The following is a 20,042-nucleotide window of genomic DNA, read 5'->3' on the forward strand; positions in this document are numbered from 1 at the left end:
TGATCGGGGGGGCCGACAGCGAACACCCACAACAGCGTCACCGTATGAGCCCTTAATTCTCATCCATAAACCCTCAACTCGTGCCTCTGACCCGGGTAGAGCTCGATACGCTCTCACTGCTCTCTCACATACAGAGCAACTCCACCGCCTTGCCCCTCTGACCTGTTCTAAAGAGCACATGCCCATCCCTGCAAATATTCCCGTCACGTGAGCTCTCCCACCATGTCTCCGTGATTCCAAGTTGTCATTCAGATGATCCGTGCTGGGAAGTGCAGTTTCTGAGGTGCCCGGTGCCTGGCTTGCGAAACGTGTTGCTGCTTTATGGCTCCTCCAGCAGCAAAGACGGACCCAGCAGTGCCCACCTTCTGCTCCAACATAATTCCTGCTAAAGAAAGCCAACAAAACCCTCCTGGCCAGCCCAGCTCCATGTGCATGGGCGTCTGCGGGCAGCAGATGCTGTGCAGCACTGGTGTTAGGAACAGTGCAACTTCAAGCACTGGGAGCCCGAGAAAGTTTCAGTCATCTTTCACTCAATAGGAAAACCCTCTAACCTTTTCTCCTGTCAGGGGATTCCCTCGTTCTAATAAAATGCTTTCTCCAGGTCTGCTGCTTGGATTTCAGTAATTAATGACTAGTGTTTATCACTAGTCTGTGTGTTTATCACAGTTCTTTCACGGACAAAATTAAAAATTGGAAGCAATGAGACCACTGTTTTATTAATTAGCAACTAGCCAATATATTGCCATTGGATTAATTTGGTTATGGTAGGAATTTAAGTTACAGAAATAACTAAGGAATCTTTGACTAAATAGATGCCAAATACTGTAATTAAAAATGAGACAATTTTGAATTGCATTCAAACAGCTAAAGACCTGCAGGCATGCTGTAGCCAGTTGCATCAACAAGCAGATTTGGTGGGCCAGAGAACATGTTCATTGGAAGGTTCTTTTACACCTTCTTTCCTTTGCTTCCAGCTCCCTTTCCCTGTTTCTCCAAACCAGTCCTTTTTCTAACATCAGCAGGTTAATAACCTTCTCATATATCCATTAATTCTTCATTTTGCGACCACTTTATTCATGGAAGTGGCTACTCTTGATTCTCAGTGTTCCAAAGGAAGAACTCTGAAAGGAGGATTTATCTGAAGACATTCCTACTCCACACTTTTATGCTTGTCGATGGTTAATAGCTATCAAGTTGTCTTTTAGGATTTTTGTGTCTACCTCCATTTTGTTAAAAGCCATTTCCCCTTTTCACTCAGATGTTGAGTACAAACTCCAAACTTTGTCTCCTACAAAGACGTGAGATTTTGCCTGACTATGTGATCCAGCTGCACCTTTCTGCACCTGTATATCAAAGTAAACACACATTTCAATTACCTTACACCCCTGGATTTTTAGTGCCCCTCTCCAAAGGCCTCAACTTCCCATGAACAATGAGGGATTTTTGCTGACTGCTGTCTAACCTCTCGTAGCACATAGTACAGTGGTAGACTTTAGGACTGTGGATAAAGCACAATCTGTAGAGTCATCTTGCTGTCAGGTGCTGCTGCCCTGCAGGGAGCTGCAAAAGGATATTTGCTGAATCACCCTGGCTCAATTTAAACACCCAGCCTCCCAGGCAAGAGCTTGGAGAACCAAAACCAAGGGAAGGGATTGTGGTGGAGCTGCCAAACAGATGCACTTGACACTGGAGAGAAAGCTTAGGCTGAGGTCTGTATCAGGCATTAAAATGTTGGTGTCTTCTGCCCTTGGGTGGGTATTAATGGAAACTGCTCTCACTGAGTGAGATGCCAGACATTCACAGCCTAATTTGAGAGATAAGACTTAGTCTGTCAATGACTTTTTCTGCAGGAGGAGGAAGAAATTTGATCATTGCTAAGCAGAGTCTTGGTACCAAATAGCTAATGTGCTTAATTAATCTGTTCTGTCTCAAGAGACATGTTAAATACTATGCATGTGATACATGTAGAAATTGCCCTGTGCAATCACAGAGAGGAGTAAAACTCCTTCCCATATTTGTGTGGGAGAAGTTGTGTAATTAAAGAGGGAGCTAAAGTTGGTCCAACAACTACTAACACCTGAAAATGTTTAAACTTACCTTCAACTTCTTTTTGTACATTTTAAGCTATGTACTGTATGTGACAACAAATTGCTTTTTTGCAGGCTTAAAATTGTATCGGTGGCTTCGTGGAGCAGCAGAGACCAAATAAAAATGTTTAGGATAAAGAGGTCAAAAAGAGTACCATGAATGTAATCAGGCACTCATTAGTTGAAAGTCTTTGAAAAGATCAGTGGCAACAAGTTCAGAATGAACAATTCAGATTTTTCTACCAGTATCTGAACAAGCTGAGTGATGGGAGGAATTTATTCTCTTTAGTGGAGCAGTACACATTTGAGTTAATGTGAATATTCGCATTAGAAGGGCTGAAAGGCACACTCTGAGCAAAAGACAGAAACAAAATTTGCCAAGTTTGGCCTTCAGCCAAGGGTGCAATGAAAAACAGAAACACCACTCTTTTATCTTCCCTTGCCATCTGAATAAATTCTTTGATAGGTGGGAAATGAAAAGCTTCATATTGTATGAGCAGTATGAAGTCTCTGTTCCAGAAAATTAAAATATTTTAAAATTCCAAGATTTTGCTACGGGGATTTTCATTTTCATAATGTTTAGAAAATCACATTTCAGACTGGCTTCCCTGCGCATGTGTATGCATACATGTCAATCAAAAAAAACCAACAAAACAAAACAAAACAGAAAAAATTAAAATACTATGGAGTCTGTCCTCTCTCTTTTCCTTGCTGAGTGAGACAGATGACTAAGACACTGCAGACCATTGCTGTTGCATTCCCTTTTTCTGCTTGCCAGGTCGCTCTCACTAAGCAAGTGCAGGGGAATTCACTTAAGTGCCACCTTGATGGATTGCCAGGGAATAGGTATTGTCTGTGCAATTCAGTAATCCCACAGATCAATTGGCACACCCACACTGAAAAAGTCATCTCAAGCAGCGTGCATCCAAGTCTGGCTGCAGCATCCTTTGTTTGCTACTGAGTTTTCCTTCACCAGGACTTTACGCATACTGAATTTAAAAAAATTACTGAGGGAGAGAGGAAGCTGTGTGTGCATGTGGGAAGCATACAGAAAGACCGGAAAATAACCTTTGGAAAATTTCAGTCTGAAATGCTCCCAAGATCCATGCAAGTAGTTGTCCCAGAAACACAATGAAGCATTTGGGAAGGGAAAAGGGCATTTAAAAAAAAATTCTTTTACACTGATATAGTAGATTAATCATGGAATTGGTTTAGGTTCTACTGAAAACACAACAGGAAGAGAAAAACCAGTGTGTGGGGGCAAAAGCCAGGATGTTATCATGGAGATGTCATAAACTACAGTCCAGGATTGGATTACTAGCATCTTCTCCACAGTTATATACTAACTCTCTTTCAGTAAGTGCTAACTCAAATCACCAAGACAGAATTTCTGTAAGAAAATTACTGACATTAAGTAGCAACCTCAGAAGCAGCACAGGCATGTCCCATCCCCTCATGGATACCCTGAGTGCACATGCATCATGGGGGAGCATGTGGGGGAAGAAAATAATGAGCAGGTACTATTAAAGGGAGTTAGAATCTAGAATGGTGTAAAAATGCAACTGATCCTCTTCTGTTCCCAGAATAAAGGATAGAGGAGTTGCCCTCATGGCTATGGCTGGCTGTTTGAAGTACCATTGTGCAGTTTAAACATGCATTTATACAATTGATTAGAAATTATCAGAATAATCAAACACTGAATGCAAAATGAATTCAATTAGTAATAGTAAGATAAAAGAAAGGCTCTGTAAAACCACATTTCAAAAAGATGGTTGTGGAATAAAGATAAACTCTATATTCTCCCCGCTATACAAAGTTCACATACAACTGGTACTTTACAACAGATTTTATTTTCTGTACACAAGATGCATGTGCTTTACTGACCTTAACATTATGTATGTTTTCAAAGGCAAATACAGACAAATTAGAAAAAAAAACCCTACTAGACCTTTCTGTTACTCCGAATACGTTCATTCCTCAGAAGGAGGAATATAAATATAAAAATATAAAGGAAAAGCAAAGTTGTTTTAACTCTTAATTAAGAAAAGTAACATAGCCTAATGATTTGTAGCATGAACCTTAGGGCTGAGAGAACAGAAGTGTCACAGTATGATTTTCTGCAAGTCACCTTGAGACTACTCAATGAATATAGTTCTGCAAATCAGACATTTGGCTGTTACATGCAGTTACGAAGTAGGCAAGATATTTTTTAGGATTTCATGAACTTTGGTTCATTTAGTAGCTACTGCCAGTGAAATGCATTATTGGGCAACAGAGAACTCTCCTTGCAGATATAGTGTGACCATACTACATCAGAAATGTTATTAACTCAGGGTTAAATTGTCATGTTAAAAACATCAGTCTTGAATACAGAGCAATGTATAGCTGTATTCCCCACTTCCAAACCAATCCACAAACTGTATCTCAGTTGGAAACCCTCTGGTAATTCCCCACAGTTAGGAACTGGTAATTACCTACTGAGTCCTCTGGGTAATCAGGTACTTTGGCAGCGCTCCTGTTTCCTTGGAGGGATAGCTCCAAGAACACACCACTGTCTGCCAATAGCCCTTCATGTCTTTCCCACCTGTTTGTTCAATGCAGGTGCATTTGCCTTGTAGTTACCCACTTGATTCCAACTGCAGGTTGAACACAGATGATGATCCCTTTTTCAACAAAGGGACTGTTAGCTTCCACTATGCAAAGTGTTCTGGGTATACTTATGAAAGTTTTTAATAACAGCAGCTAAAATAAGTATCATAGTGGGACTACCCACTTTTCCTGCTTATGTAAAGATACTAAAGTCATCTGGAAAATACTGTTCTTGCTGCAGGACAAATTGCTCAGCTTCCATGTAGCAGTAAATTTTGCTGACTGTGACATATTCCAGAATGCAAACTACATTGGGTCTTAGATAGAGATCAGTATGCAGGACAAATTAACCAAAGCCTGGACAGCCATAATGAACAAGAATCCTTATGTGGATTTGCTGACTGAGCAGCACCTTCCCAAATAGACCTGGCAACCATTCAGCCTGCTACTGTTGTGAAGAAACTTCTTACAGGTTGGCTTTTTTTTAATGATGGATTTTTATTGCCTTTCCAGATGACATTATTAATCCACGTAAACAGGAATTTTACTTTGCACATAATAGAAAGTGTAAACAGAAATTTGAGCATCAGTATATGCTCCCTTCTTCAATGGGAACCCAGCACTCGCCTTCTTAAAAAAAGTCCTGTTGTTTTCAATTTGCACTTCCATTCTGAACCATTTGTAGATACTCCTTGTGTAGCTTTTCTTGGGTTTCATAAAGTTTCTTTAACTTCTTAATTTGTCCTTTGCTAAGCTCTTTGCCTTCAGTGTCATGGGTGGGAAATCCCTGAAATATTAAAAAAAAAAAAAAAAAGAATATTTAAGACAAATTTTTGGACTGCTTTTGCTCCTTATGGAATCATGTTTTAATAAGATAGGGAGATAATGTCATAATGACAGGCTGTCAGGGTGGCATGTATCTTGGTTAATTTTAGTCACCTAGAAGTCTGACAACTAACTTTGACTATTTCTGTATGTTCCCTTCCTAGTTAACGAAGGGGCATAAGGGTGTATTTATCTTCTGTCCTGTACTAAGTAAGGGAAGCTTAGACCACTAACTTCTGGTTTTAAGAGAATAATGACTAATTCCTGAACAGATGGTTAAAATAATCTTCTAATCATCCTAGCATACGGAATTCAAGGCTTAAAGGAAAAGCAGTAAGAGATTTATGTTCTTGATGGAGAAAGTATGATCAGAGGTTTTATGGACACTCTCCTTGGCTTGTAGAGGTATTTTCCAGTATTTACACTCTCCATTCTGACTTGCCCCCTGGGCCTGAATTTGTGCAGGTGAAGGGGACTGACAGAAGCAGGATCAAGTCCGGAAGAAACAGTGCTTTATGTTTTCCAAGTAACTCCTTTTATCCCCAAGGGGAGCAATCAAGAGCAAAGTTATCCATACAGCCCCTTCAGAGAGACCAAAACAGTGGGCAGAATCAAACAGGAAGCACAGGACCTCTCCAAAAATCATCAGTTCTGGCAGAGTTGGGGAGTTTGTACTTATGAGTGAATACCTTGCCTTGCACCAGGGTAATAAATCTGTGAACAAACACTGTACACGTTCCTACCCACAATATATATTTTGCTTTGCAATGAGAGGAGCCAAAGGAAACATACGATGAGAATACTCTTGAAACGATGGCTAACAGTTAAGAGACCTCACTCCCCAGTGCACAAAAAAATTAATATATCACCTTTTCTTTCTCTCCTTCCCTCTTTTCACTACAGTAATGGCACTGCCTTGGAGGTTTTGGAACAAGATCACCATAAACATATACCATTAAGTATGTACAACTGGAGAAGGAAAACCACTCTTACATTTTCATCAAACATGGAATATTTGTCAAGTTCCGATTTAAACATTTCATGTGGTGGAATCTTCATTTTTTCCAGTTTTGCTGCCTGTAATACAACACGTGCATTAACATCACAGGAAATTACTTAGAACATGTCACACATGCAAAAGGAAAAGTAGATTATAATTTGCAAATCAAAGAGCATTTAATTCACAATTGTTTATCATGTCAAAAGAAACTTTTAGTGAGGAACAACTCAGTGTGTCTTAGCTGTGCTTGTCCACGGTAAAAATGTGTTTTAAATCCATAGAGAACCACTTAATAAAATAGATGTATTGGAGAAACTCAAAATAACTTGCTTATATATTCCAAAAACTACATCTATCTGATTCTTGCTAATTTTGTTCCTTAGTCAACACAAAGCATAGTTGCTATGAGTAAAGAATATTTGGCAATTAACTCACTGCAATGGGAACCACCTTTATCAACAGTTTCCTGCTGACAAACAAAGGTTTCTTTAGAGGTCACAGCAGGATGAGATGCAGTAATTGCACTGAAAATGAACTGAAATTTCATTTATCTCTAAACAAGCCCACCTCAGAATCCTTTCCAAGTAACTTCTACTCAATGCAAGAGAATCACCTTTTTGAAAGAACAAAAAAGGTACTTGGAATTTGAGAATGATAAATGCTATTTATCTGGTTTTCTCTCTGTATGTGGTGGTCTTGAAAAGTTTTCTTCCTCTTTTAACAGGAAAGTATTTCCTGTACTGTTAGAGTCATCAGCATGGAAAACAATATTTTCTTCTTATAAGTTCATCTCCTCTGTCTGTCTACTCCCCATACAAAGCCTAAAACCTTTGAGCTATCTCAATTCCAACTGCAGACACAAAACATTTCACTGTACAGTCACAGGGGACTTCTTAAAGAGAAAAAGAAAAAAAGAATAAGAAACCCTTTTACACATACCTATGATACTGAAAAGCAAAGAAAATAATAAATGACACAAGCAAAATCATCTCTAACAGTACCAGGCATGTAAGACTGTAACAATTAAGGAAGTAATACTGTTTATAGACTGAAGTTAAGTGCTACAGGTTTTTCTAAGAAGATTTTGAAGCCTTTAGTTCTGTTCTCAAAGACAGTTTCTCTATAACAGAAGCTGGAAATTCAAATCTGGACAGCAAGCCAAAGTCATTCTGAGCAGGAAATTGTACAGACAAAGAAACAAACGGAGGCCCAGTAAAGGCCAGGCAGAGAGCCTGTGTTCTGATGTGTTCTTTCCTGCACGTGACTATTGCTGCCTACACTCTTCTTCAAAATAAGGTTAAAAGGATCTGAACACTTACTTCCTGCTGTTGTTTTTTCCTGGCTGCTTCTTCTTTCTTCCTTTTTTTCTCTTCTTCTATCTATAAGAGGCAGTCTTAATGAGTAAAAGGTAACACACTGTTTCATCTGGTTGTTTTCTACAACCCTGAGCCAGCTAGCTCCCCTGGATATCTAATTACAGACAGAACTGGCAGCACGACCTGCAGCAAAACCACCATGCCTTATAATTAGGATTGTCTGATACTTCTCACTGTATGACTTTGATTCCATTTGCTTTTATTCACAGCTAAACCAGTTTTAACTGTTCAGAATGCATTTTGCATGCAAAAGGGATACATAAAAGAATACCTACAAAGGCTGCAAAAGAAATGGTCCTATCATTTTACAGGGGAAAATGTTTTGCAAATGACTTTAAATGACTTTAAAAAAAGACTGTACTTCACTGATATTTTAAGCTCTTGCCTCAGACTGTGAAGACATTACAGTTTCTCAAGCAGCAGTCGTATCCCTTGGTGTTCCTAGGGAAACAACTATCCAAATTTAGCCAACTTGCTAAAAATCTTATCTTGCACTTGTTTGGGAGAGACCTATCAGTTCTCCAAGGGTTCTCCAAGTACTGAACATAATGCTGTTTCCAGGGAAAAAGCTTCAGATCCCACTCAGCAGCTGTATACAAACTGCCTTTAAATCATGTTTTGATGAAAACATCTGGAATTGGCTAAAGCTACTTTTTACTTCTCCCTTTTTTAAAAACATCAACATGGAAGGAGAAATGCTGGAAAGTCTTCCAAACATTTCTATCGTGACAGAATTTTATTATTTGGTAAAACTGAAGACAGACACAGGAAGTGCTACTTTTAAATGTTACAAAGTCAAATATTAATGCCAGGAAGTGCCAAAAGGAGGGTTTCTGTACAGATCTTGTGCGCATGAATTAGAATTCACAATCTTTATATAGCAACGTGTGAATTCTTGCCCCCACATCCCGAATATCTCACTCATCTATACTACATAAATTAAGATTTAGCCAGTTAATTTTTTCCTCACACATCAGATAAATACAGATTAGTTCTATGAAAAATGTCAACTTCATTTATGCAGACAGAAGAAGTCCAAATCATCTTCTCATTGGAATTGTTCTTCCAGAGAGATAAGACAGCATGTATGCAATACTCAACATCCCTTAATTCCACAAAAATCTTAACAAACAAACAAAAAATCTTAGAGGTTTTCATGGGTCCCATACAAAGTTTTCAAGAAGCTACTGTTTCAAAAAATTCTTTTCCCTTAACAAACTCAAACTTTTCTATCAATTCTTTTATGTTATTTTCCTTGTTGTTAGTCTGTTATGATTGTTCTTATGAATTACCGAAGAAATATAAAAGTATCCATAGCTTACACATTACTTTAAATTTAAAAAAATGTAGAATGCTTAAAATAATAACCTTTTTCTTTTCTTCTCTTTCTTTCAATAATGTGTCCTTATCCACTAATTTAACCACAGTTGGAAGTCCTAAAGAAGCAAAAAACAGATTAATTAATTTTTTGATTACGGAAAGATAAATGTGTTTACCCTATGATAACTGTTTTCTTTTTGCCTGCTGAATGCAAATACAACTGTGTACTACTCAAAAGTGACTAAGAATTTAGGTGCTATACAAAAACATAAAAAATATTGCAATGTATTTTTTTATTCTATATATATATTCAAATATAGTTCTATAATATACATTGATACATATGATAATGTACCATTACATATGGCACATATATATGATACGATATGCTATAGTTTTGCAGTCCTCGAGTTTGTTTCATTATTCCAGATTAGCCTTGATACTTTGTTCTCACACTTCTTAGGAAAACAGTAGGATTATAAAAACAGCTACCTACAAAGCTGCAAGACATGATTGGGTACCTTCATGATCTTCAAATCGAACTCCAAGCTCAGGAAGGATGTCATCCCGAAGAGCGTCACTCAACTGCAGCACTTCAGTTACTAAACAGTATAAAAAGTACTTTTAGTGAATTAAGATTTGGTGAAAGTATACTTCTGTCCTGCTACACAGCTATTTAAATGCAATTAAGAAATTGCCACTCTCTCACATAGGCCAGAGAAAGGTCTTTTGTTTTAAAGAGATAAAGCTTTTAAGTAAGTCCTGCATTATTTCAGCTACACAGAGAAGCAGCATGTTTCTTTGCAGGGATTTCAAAATCATAAATTTCCTTCAAGATACCCTCACTGTTCCTGAAGGGGAACAGAAAGAAAACCCATGTCAATTCAGAAATGATGCAACAGTTCTGCCATGGTATAATGAAAGGGTATTTGACTCAGGAAGATCCTAATGGGTGCTGTAGGATTTCCAATAAGAAGGTTAAGAACCTAATTTTAGAAAAACCTGAAATTAACATATCTTGTGCTACATCTAACCTTTGAAGGACTATGATTTTGTTTGTTTGATACACATACATTTGTCAGAGCAACTGTAGTCCAAACATCCTCTATTTTATTTCAAGCAAGCTAGTTGCAGTAGAATAGAGAATTTTGACTTAGATTTCTGGATGGTGATCATCATGACTACTATTTTTTTAACTTGCAAACTTATGATAGCAAATGGTTAAGAACTCAAGACTTAGCCAAAATAGATGCCTTCAGGTCTTTAAAGGAAAATAAAACTTCACACAAAATATTTTCCTGGATGAGAAATTTTATCAGCTGAGCAGTAACAGAACAGTTAAGAGAAACTAAATGCATCAAGGATACCTAGTATGTTGCTGGTGTGAACTCAGTTCTGTGGCATTTTTTATACACAGTCTTGTATTTAGGAGGAACACTTACTAAGTGTGACAAGATAGATACTTGGGTTAGATGATACTAAGTGCTTACAAGAAACAGTTGTTCTTCCTTTCAGCAACTCTCACCTGCTTAAATCTAAGAAGTAATCAGGCTTTCAAAGGTATTATTTCTGGCAGTAGAAACTCCCATCCAGGCAGTGTACTAAACAGTGCACATACTGGTAGATACAACTACCATTGCTGAGCCTTCATCTCTTCCATAATTCTCAGAGCCTCAGAGAGCTGAGAAGTGAACAGAGCACCAACCATCCTAATACCATAAAAAACAACAGACACCCTATTTCATTGCATGGTAGTATTCTGTGTTCTCTCTTTTTGTAGAGGAAACCATTGCAGCTTACAGAACCTCTTTTGTCTGTTGTAAAATACGTCGCTATTTTTCTTGATTCAGAGCAGTTACACACAGTGAACCACATTGATGTTTGATGCAACTCTAAATAATCCATTAAGACAAACAAGGGATAAGATTGCTTCACTGGCTGTTAACACAAAAGATGTTGGCTCTAACCTAGGCAAAGGAATTACACTTATATCAAGACTGTATCAGATATACCTACTGCTTATTCAATACAACAGCATCTGCACAGTTATAAATGTTTACTTATCTAAAATGAATAATTGAAAGTTTAGGAAGAAATCCATCAAGGAGAAATGTATAACAAAACATGTATTATTTAGGAGAGGATACATCCTCTGATCAATCTTGTCATCCAAAGGAGCCAGCACTGTGCTTTTTAAGGCTAAAATGTGCCTGTTCTTTGCAAGCAGTACCATCAGAGCAAAGATGTTTAGGGATTGAGGAGGGGGTTGTTTATGGGCTGCCTCAAGACATCAGGAGGCATTCACTGAGGACAGTGACCAGGAAACTAGTGGGGTAGTGCCTTATCATCAGAGCCCAGGAACAACCCAGCAGCTAGACACACCTGGGGCCTGTGACTCTTTCCCAGACCTCTCTTCACGTTTTCTGTGAATTTCCAGCCAAAGAGTACTGGATGTGAAACAGATGTTGAGCTGTTGTGAATGGGAACACTGTAATGGGGAAGAAGAAGACGAGCTTGAAAAGCACCATGAGAATGATGGATGTTAAGACTCACAGCAAAAGACAAGAGCAGGCAATGTTACAATGAACGAGGGCAGAAGGTTTCCCGGTGTGTCCTTGAAGCAGCTTAGAGCAAGATACCACATGGCAACAGAGCCCATGGTAGGAAATGAAGACCCAGGCAGAGTTCAGACATGGACACCTTTATCAATTTAAGCAGATGTCCTGAGGTTAAGAACCAACAACTGAAGAGACTTACTCTTTTTTGAGCATCTGAATAACAATTTGTTGCTAATAAGAGTTCTTCCCCAGCACTGGCAGCTGCAGTAGATCACAGATCTGCTCCAGTGTGCATCCTTGCTGAGACAACTACACAGGGCCTTTAGCTGGTCAAGTATTGAAGTACTTGACCAAAATGTCAGGATGGGCAAGACAGATGCTTGGACCAACCATTGATGCATTTTGTGGAGGTTTTCTGCATTTTTTTCCCCTGTGCAGCCAGCACAGTGTTTTGCTTTTTCTGTTTACCACCATTCCTAAACAGGTTCAGGAATTAAGACTCAACTGCAAATGATCACTGCAGGTTTCCAGTTTGAATACTAATAAACTTAAAAAATAGAGAATTTAATTTACTAGCATCTTTGAATGTTAGCCACTTTGGGTATTGTAACATTTTTGTAGAGTATATACATTGATTGATTCTTACTAAAACCCATAGTTTCACAAATGGCTATTCTGTGAAATGTTTTGTACATATAGATACATTTTCAAAGTATATGTATATGGATGGGTACATTTGTATTACTCTGGAGGTTTTATAGGAGCCACATACTTTTTATTTAACCTCTAAGAATACTGCAAGCAATACAGATTATTTTAATTAATATTTAACACAATCCTGCCAGCATCAGGCTATGACAGGGAAACTCCCTTTGCTCAAAGCCACATAGAGGCAATATCCCCAGCCACTAATCAGAACAACTTCTACAGTGATTTAACACTTCCTGCAAGCAAGAATTTAATAGATACAGGGAAACAAGTCTGTATGTCAGTGCAGGTCCTGCCAACCACCACTCAGCTTCCATATATCCAAATAGTTTAACAGAAAGGTACCTCTCTGGTCAAATTGCAGAGTGCTCTGTACCCCAACCAAACAGAAACTAGATCTAGCTATATTCTTACTGTCCATTTTCAGGTAAAAAAATCAATACCTTTCAAGTACAAAACTCAAGTCCCTGTAAGCAGACTAGTGCCAAGTATGTTCTGAAAATGATCTACAGGAAGCCCTGTGATATTTAAACCTTACAATTGTTAAAAGCAAAGATCTGTTTAGCTCAACCATCAGAACAAAAGGGACAAAAAAAGCCTTATATAAAATAAGCATTTACATTAAATACAGAAAGGCCAAAGCTCACATTTTTGGCTGAGGATATACACACAAACTTCTTGAATTAATTCAAACCAGAGAAAACATTTACTGTTGGAACTAATAAGCCTATTTCTCAGCATCAATTAGGCCTATAGGAGTTTGACAGTAATAGCTGAGTAGTCTCCTTAACAATTACAGTTTCGTGCTTTTAAGGTAAACTCATTAGCCATTACAAGGACTCCAAACAACAGCAAAATGAGAGTTCACAGTCTTTGCCAGCTGAATATGTTGCCAGACACTAGAAGTAATTTTATATTTCTGTGTAATATATGGGTTACAAATATGTATGTTTTATGTATAAAAATGCCTTGTTTTGCCTCAAGGACAAATCTGAGTGTAGAAGTTTTAAGAATACAAGAATCAAATACATATTGAAGACATGTAAAATTCCACAGGGAATAGTAGAAAATAATAAGAGCTCCATTAGGAAATAATCAACCAGTAAAATCAAAGAGGGCTTAATGGAACAACCTTTTTAACATTATATAGTTCTGCTGCCAACACACACAGCATGATCAAAGCTTTTCAGAAGGATTAAAAAAAGCACCCAAAACAACTTCTAGCAAACTCCCATATGAATTCTCCAGAAAGAGCACTCAATTACCATCAGGGAAGCTACAATTCCAACTATGTTAACAAATAATAATGAGCATCTTGGGCTATTTAAACGCAGACAGTATCATTGTGCAGCAATCTACACTTCTAATAGAACACAAGCTCCCCGAGGAAGAGATCAGGGGTACTTTTATACCTAGAAAGCAGGGAGTGCCTTAATCTAGAAAAACAACAGCTAGACCTTGTCATTCCAGACCTTTTAGATTCTTTAGGAAATTAAAAGAAAGCCTGTAAAAGATTCTCAAATTAAAGAGACAGGTAGCAGAGATGCAAATATTCAAACAAGCTTGGACATAAAGATGCCTTACTTCTATTCTCTAAGCAAAGAGAGGGTCTATAAGCTGCCCCACACCCCCATCCCCACCCTCCTCCACCAGTTGATTCCTACAACCTCCAAGTCTCATATGCAACAATACAGGAAAAAGTGAACTCTCACCTTTCTTCTCTCTGGCAATTTGTCGCACTCCTTCTCTGAACTCAGAAAGAACTTGCAGGTATGGCATCACTGTAGATTCAATCTGCAGGATCATTATTTCCACAGTTAGCTAATCATCATTTAGACATAAAACATGTCCTTACCCACTTCATATTTATGTGCTGTTGGATGGAATTTGACCCTTAGGGCAGATCTGTATCAATAAAAATTGTCTTTGTTCTATTAATGTCAAAGGATAGACAATAATTTGCATTAGCTGTCAATTTTCCTTCTGTGCAGATAAAATCAGCTTGTGAAGTTCAGCCTCTCCCCATTCCCTTTTCATCTCCTTTCAGCTAGATCCACAACTTCCACAGGGCTACGTTGCAGTCCAGCTAACTATAATGCAGTAGAGGGATAAAAATAGCAGTCAGATGAATTTGCTCCTTCATGTTCTGTCTTTTCTTACAAAGGGCCAGCTGTTTATCAAACATAATACCAGGTGAAGCTCATGTTAGCACTTATTTTCATTAGGACACAGATATGTTCCTCAGATGTTAGCTTATGCTAATTGCATGTATTTCCAGTACAGTGCAGTTGTTTGTAGTCCTCACACAATTCCCTCTCTCACAAACAGCAGGGAAAGATTACTGTTGAATTATTTCAGGTGTAAGTAAATGCTGGTCATGAAATCTCAGAGAAAAAGTCCTGTGAGTCCTGCTCTCAAGGGTGGTAATTAGCAACAGCAAGCTATTAGTGGACAGCAGTGACAAGTTACAAAAAAACAACTCCAGATCAGTGCTGTCTGCCAACACTTCTCTGGAATCCCAAGAGGAGAAGCCAGGCACCCAGGGGTCTGCTTAAATTAAAAATTTCATTACTTTGGAGGGTAGGGGAGAGAGAGAAAAAAAAATGCACACTTTTGTCTCCCTTAGAATATCCCCATGTCTAAGCTAAATTAAAATTCACTACTGATGAGCTTGGTAGGGAATACTGAGCATCTTCCTTATTATACCATTATTGGAAATTTCCATGGCACACTAATGTAAGTATTTGCATGGGCAATTATCAGATGAGTGTTCACTGACGCTCTTCAACCACAAGCAAGCTTTCCTCTTCCTTTGATGAATAAAAAGTTTAGCTTTTTTGTTACACCAGTAATGTTTCATTTATTCCTTCTAAGGAGGAACAGAAACACGTGGTCACATCTTTAAATGCAGAAAAATACTTGAAAACAGCACTGATGTGTCCATGACAGATTTTTTGCATGAACAAAGCAAGCAAAGTTGATAGCTTTCACATGGAGTTATTTCTCCTGCCTGTATCACAAAAGGTTACTGTTATTACAGAGCCCATCAGCACTTTCAAGAGGTATCCCTCAAGTATTTCCAGAAAAGTTCTGCATCACAGCAGAACTGGTTGGGTCACAGCTGGGTGACAAAAGCAAAACAGCCTTCAAAAGCCATATAAAAATTGTGGCTACAAATGAGATCAGAAAAAGAGATTGAAATGTGGATAAAGCTCCAGCTGCCTCCAGGCTGGTTTTGGTGTACCACAAGGAAGTTTAATCAGTATAATTATATTTTTGAAACTACTTAGCATACAAATACTTGTAATGAGTCTTTAGACTGTAGCATGTGCTGTCTGTAATTCACATGTGGTTTCTGAAACAGACTCATCATTCAGAAGATAATTATTTTTCTGGTTGCTATACAATTTGTCTGTCATTAAATCAAACAAACCTATAAAAAACCTCAACACTTAAAAGAAAAATCCTGCTTCCTAAGCCAATAAATTATGTCAGATTCAAAAGCTAAAAACATAAATAATGTAATTCAGGTACATATCAGTAATGTCATCACTTTAATAAGCTTTCAAAGGACATAGAGTAATTTTGTATAGTGTACTTTGTCCTTCACTTACATTTACGTTTTGACTGTTCCCTCCAACAGGAAAACCAAGTGCATCATCACTTTCTATGGCACCAAAAATCTGGTCAAGGAAAAAGAAAAGAAAAAAACCACCAAGTCACAGGCATGTGAAAAGTAAGCAAAATCACATGTACTAAGCTTTTGAATAGTTCTCATTTAACCCACAATTCACAAATCTAAAAAGATGATGTTTTGATTTTTAATTGTTACAGCATACTAAGCATTGGCTTTCAGATTTAGCATTAAAGCTGTCAGATTTGACATTCTGACTTGATATTTTTTCTACTATCTAATTTCCTGGCATATGTTGGGGGCTCTCCACTATTCAAGGGAACATTAGCTGAAAATAAAATGTAACAGAGAGGACTCAAAATCGTTCCTGCTGCAGCACACACTGTAGTTTGGGGTTGTTTTGGTTGGGGTGCGTGGGGGAAATCTCTAGGGACCTGTAAGATTTAAACAAAGACTGAACTGATCCCTACACACTTGAAAACACAACAGTTACAAATGCACAGTGCAATAGCAACATTATTACTCAATGTTACATACCTTTAGCATTTGAGTGAGATAGGAACTGATGTTTTCCAAAAGAAGTCTGTTTGGCATTTCTCTGGAAGACTTCTTTGCAGCAATATAGGAGTTACTCTGACTGACTAATGACCGCATTTCTTCTAAGACAGAGCGAGTGTCAATATTGTCACACAGTGACTCATGAATTGCTGCCTTCTTGTCGTAAAAACTAAGAAGAAAAAAATTGGGTTTTACTACTGATGTCAGAAACACCTGCAACTTACTCTGAAGAATCTCTATTAGAAGAGTAAGGGGACCTAAAAGTGAGATAATCTTTTGTCGGTCATAGTTTATATTTGAAGGAAAAATGGATGAGCAAGAAAAAAGGCATTATCATGACACTGCTGTTTTGCTGCTATGGACAAAGGCAGGATAATCTGATTGGCAACAAGTATCCAAACAAACTATATCAAACACTTTTTCAACAACTGGCATTTTCATGCAAGTTTTTTTAAAGGAGTATAAATTGCTTATTCGGTATCTTCTTGTGCTTACTTTTTATTTTTTTTTACAGTATTGCTCTTCTATCCCTATGTATCAGCCAAGTACTCTGTTTAGTATTATTCCAGGAGAGAGCACCAACATGGAAGTTAACTTACCACAAAGTGCATTTTCATGAATATATTACAAGTAGATAAAAGGAATAAATTCATACAAACCTTTTTCCAGTCTGTGAATAGACATAATAAATAATACAGTATATTAAGTACCACTTCAATGACACAAAGCCTTTACTGTTTCAAACAATGTACTTTTTCCAGAGAAAGGAGAATGAGAAGTGGTAGAAGAAAGGAGACAAAAAAAATACCCACTAAACATCTTCTATTCCTCCCACTTCTTTATCCCTTCCTTTTGACCTCTCTATTATTTACTATCTTCTCCCCTTTTTTAAAAAAAGGGGTTATCTCTACAAATCTCGAGTTGAACATCAAATTTTCAGAGGACACCACTACACAGACACATCTGCACTTAGTCCTTCAATAGTCAACATTCGTGACCACAAGTGAACTGAACTAGGAACAATTTTACTACTGCAATGAAAGATGCTTTTATTTTAAATTTCAGACATAATAGAAGTCATATAGGAAGCTGTTGGCATTACAAATAATAATGACAGTTTGATCATAAAAGTCAAAGACTGACAAAATTCATATCACTGTGTCAACAACACATTTTCAAACACTGGCACTCTAATCTTTTGTGGTTTTAATCAGGTCATTTAATTTCTGTTTGCATCAGATTACTCACTACACTTTCAAATGTGTAAAATACTATTTTTCCAGTTGTAACCACTGGAAATTATTGGTCACTTCTCAGATAGAAGGACAGGATTTCAAGTAGCGAAGAAAATGACAGCTATCTAACAAAAAAGTTCTCCTTCCCTTCACAAACAGTGTGATGAGGCATGCTAGTGTACTTAATATAAACAAAAGGGAAACTAACAATTTCATCTTATTTCATAAAGTTATCACAAGATTAAATTGACTGCTTGTAAAGAGCTGGAAGGAGCAGTGGAAATGCTACAGACATAAATATCACTATAAACATTGTAAGTGATTTTGTAAGGAAAAAAAAAATTAAACATGTAGCTACACAATGGCTATCCAGAGAGAAGCAGAAATGCTCCACTCACTTTTTGTTCAGCTCTGCTTCTTGAATTTCCCATTTCTGAAACTGGCCTGTCACATCAGTGGGAGCTCGAAGAATATCCTTCACATTTAAAAAGAACTCCTATAAAAGAAGAATATAGCTAAAAATCAGTTTCAATTAGACATAACCAGTACTTACTACCAAAGGGCATTATTTCTTATTCAGCCTTCTAAACTTTGTGAGTTCAACAGCATTTCAGCCAGGACTACTGAAAGTCTGTCAAGACAAGGAAACTCACACATTTTGCATAACTCTGGAAATCACAGCTGAGCTGTAATTCAGTCCTGTCTCTTGGCTCTGTCACTGCATGATACATTATGATACTCTAATAGCAAGCTGCTCATAATATCATTTTTAAAAAGTCGAGGCAACAGTTCTTATGGCAGATTTTAAAGTTTGTTGCTAACAATGGAAGCTGAAGAATAAAATGGCTTTATAGCGAGGATCTGTTTCCTGTGGGCATCCAGCTTGGCAAAAAGTCATTTTAACCTATTCTGTGGCCCAAAACAAACATTTTACATAAGAGGCAGAATAGCCTCAGCTGGACAGACCAAGCTCAACAATCTCAAAATGCTGTAAAGCATCCTTTTGGAAAACATGGGTTTTAATTACGGCTTCAAACTAAGCAGGACAGGACCTGTGCCTGACCCCTCACATGCCCACAAGGCACAGAGGCAAATGCTCAATGTATGTGGTGTGGAGACAAGGTGGGAATGATACTCCCTCTTTGGCTACATTTGTGTAAAGTCTCATCTGGTAGACATGTTATGAGTGTTTTGGACTGAGTTCTGTAAGCAAGATGAACTGAGAAACTAATCTTGTGTGTAAGTGCCAAGCTGTTCAGAGATGTCAAAACTGGGAAAGAGCACCCAGTTGCACAGAAATGTAGCAATCTGGAATTTACGTGAGCGTTCAGTGGTAGCTCAACAAACACTGTGACATCCCACCTGATGAATTCAGAAAGCAAACTCAGCCAGGAAATAAGGCCTATATATCCTTGGAATTCTATTCCTTTAAACACATATGACAAGGCAAAGTTTAGAGCTGGAGAAGGAATGGAAAACTTACTTACATTCATAAACTTCTCATACTGAATAGCTGACTCCATGGTATTACTTGAATAATCCAGTGTATCCTTCCAAGAGTGCATGAGGAAAGCCAACCGTAACTGTCGTGCTATTAGGAGTTTCAAAATAAACAAGGAAAATTATCATAACCTAAAGCATTTTTATGGCCTCCAGTACTGCAGTGGCTAAGAACCTAATTTTTAAAATTCTTCCTATCACTACATGTACCAAAAAAAGTAAGAACTCTACTATCCATACAGATAATACTGACAAGGAACAGAAAAACAAGGAAGCTGTTCTGAAGTTAGTGAAGAAGAAAGATGTCTGAGGTTACACTGAATAACAAAATTAACAGTTACCACTGGAAGCACATCAAAAGTATTCACATTCCAAAGTAATATTTACCTGTATGTTTCTTCAGTGCATCTTTTATGGTAATAAAATTCTTCAAAGATTTGGACATTTTACAGCCAGCAATTGTTAAGTGGCCAGTATGCAGAAAATACCGAACCCAGTGATCATTTTCAAAGTATGCCTGCAGGAAAAAAACAAAGCCCAAAGACTCAATACTGTTTACATATACATCCTGAAATAGGAGAACTTAAAGAATAAAATCCTGAGAACCAAAACATGTGTTTCTACAAAACACACATCAGGTTTTAAAATTTGA

At 37.7% G+C, this 20,042-nt stretch overlaps 1 protein-coding gene across 2 annotated transcripts in view; it reads right to left on the minus strand.

Annotated features, from left to right (window-relative positions):
• Nucleotides 1-3,918: 3,918 nt before the first annotated feature.
• CARS1 (cysteinyl-tRNA synthetase 1) overlaps nucleotides 3,919-20,042 on the minus strand; it is a 33,850-nt gene continuing 17,726 nt past the window's right edge. For both annotated transcript variants that reach the window (XM_051804010.1, XM_051804011.1), the window contains 11 exons: nucleotides 19,778-19,907; nucleotides 19,378-19,481; nucleotides 18,289-18,386; nucleotides 16,635-16,824; nucleotides 16,078-16,146; nucleotides 14,176-14,257; nucleotides 9,719-9,799; nucleotides 9,246-9,313; nucleotides 7,821-7,880; nucleotides 6,495-6,578; nucleotides 3,919-5,463 (listed from right to left, as the gene is read on the minus strand). In XM_051804010.1, the coding sequence (XP_051659970.1) occupies nucleotides 5,329-5,463; nucleotides 6,495-6,578; nucleotides 7,821-7,880; nucleotides 9,246-9,313; nucleotides 9,719-9,799; nucleotides 14,176-14,257; nucleotides 16,078-16,146; nucleotides 16,635-16,824; nucleotides 18,289-18,386; nucleotides 19,378-19,481; nucleotides 19,778-19,907 (1,101 nt within the window). In that variant the 3' untranslated portion in view covers nucleotides 3,919-5,328. The remainder of the gene's footprint in view (nucleotides 5,464-6,494; nucleotides 6,579-7,820; nucleotides 7,881-9,245; nucleotides 9,314-9,718; nucleotides 9,800-14,175; nucleotides 14,258-16,077; nucleotides 16,147-16,634; nucleotides 16,825-18,288; nucleotides 18,387-19,377; nucleotides 19,482-19,777; nucleotides 19,908-20,042) is intronic.

Source organism: Manacus candei, unplaced genomic scaffold (assembly GCF_025592945.1).
Source record: "Manacus candei isolate 608988 ecotype Guabito, Panama unplaced genomic scaffold, ASM2559294v1 h1tg000060l, whole genome shotgun sequence".
NCBI classification, from domain to species: domain Eukaryota; kingdom Metazoa; phylum Chordata; class Aves; order Passeriformes; family Pipridae; genus Manacus; species Manacus candei.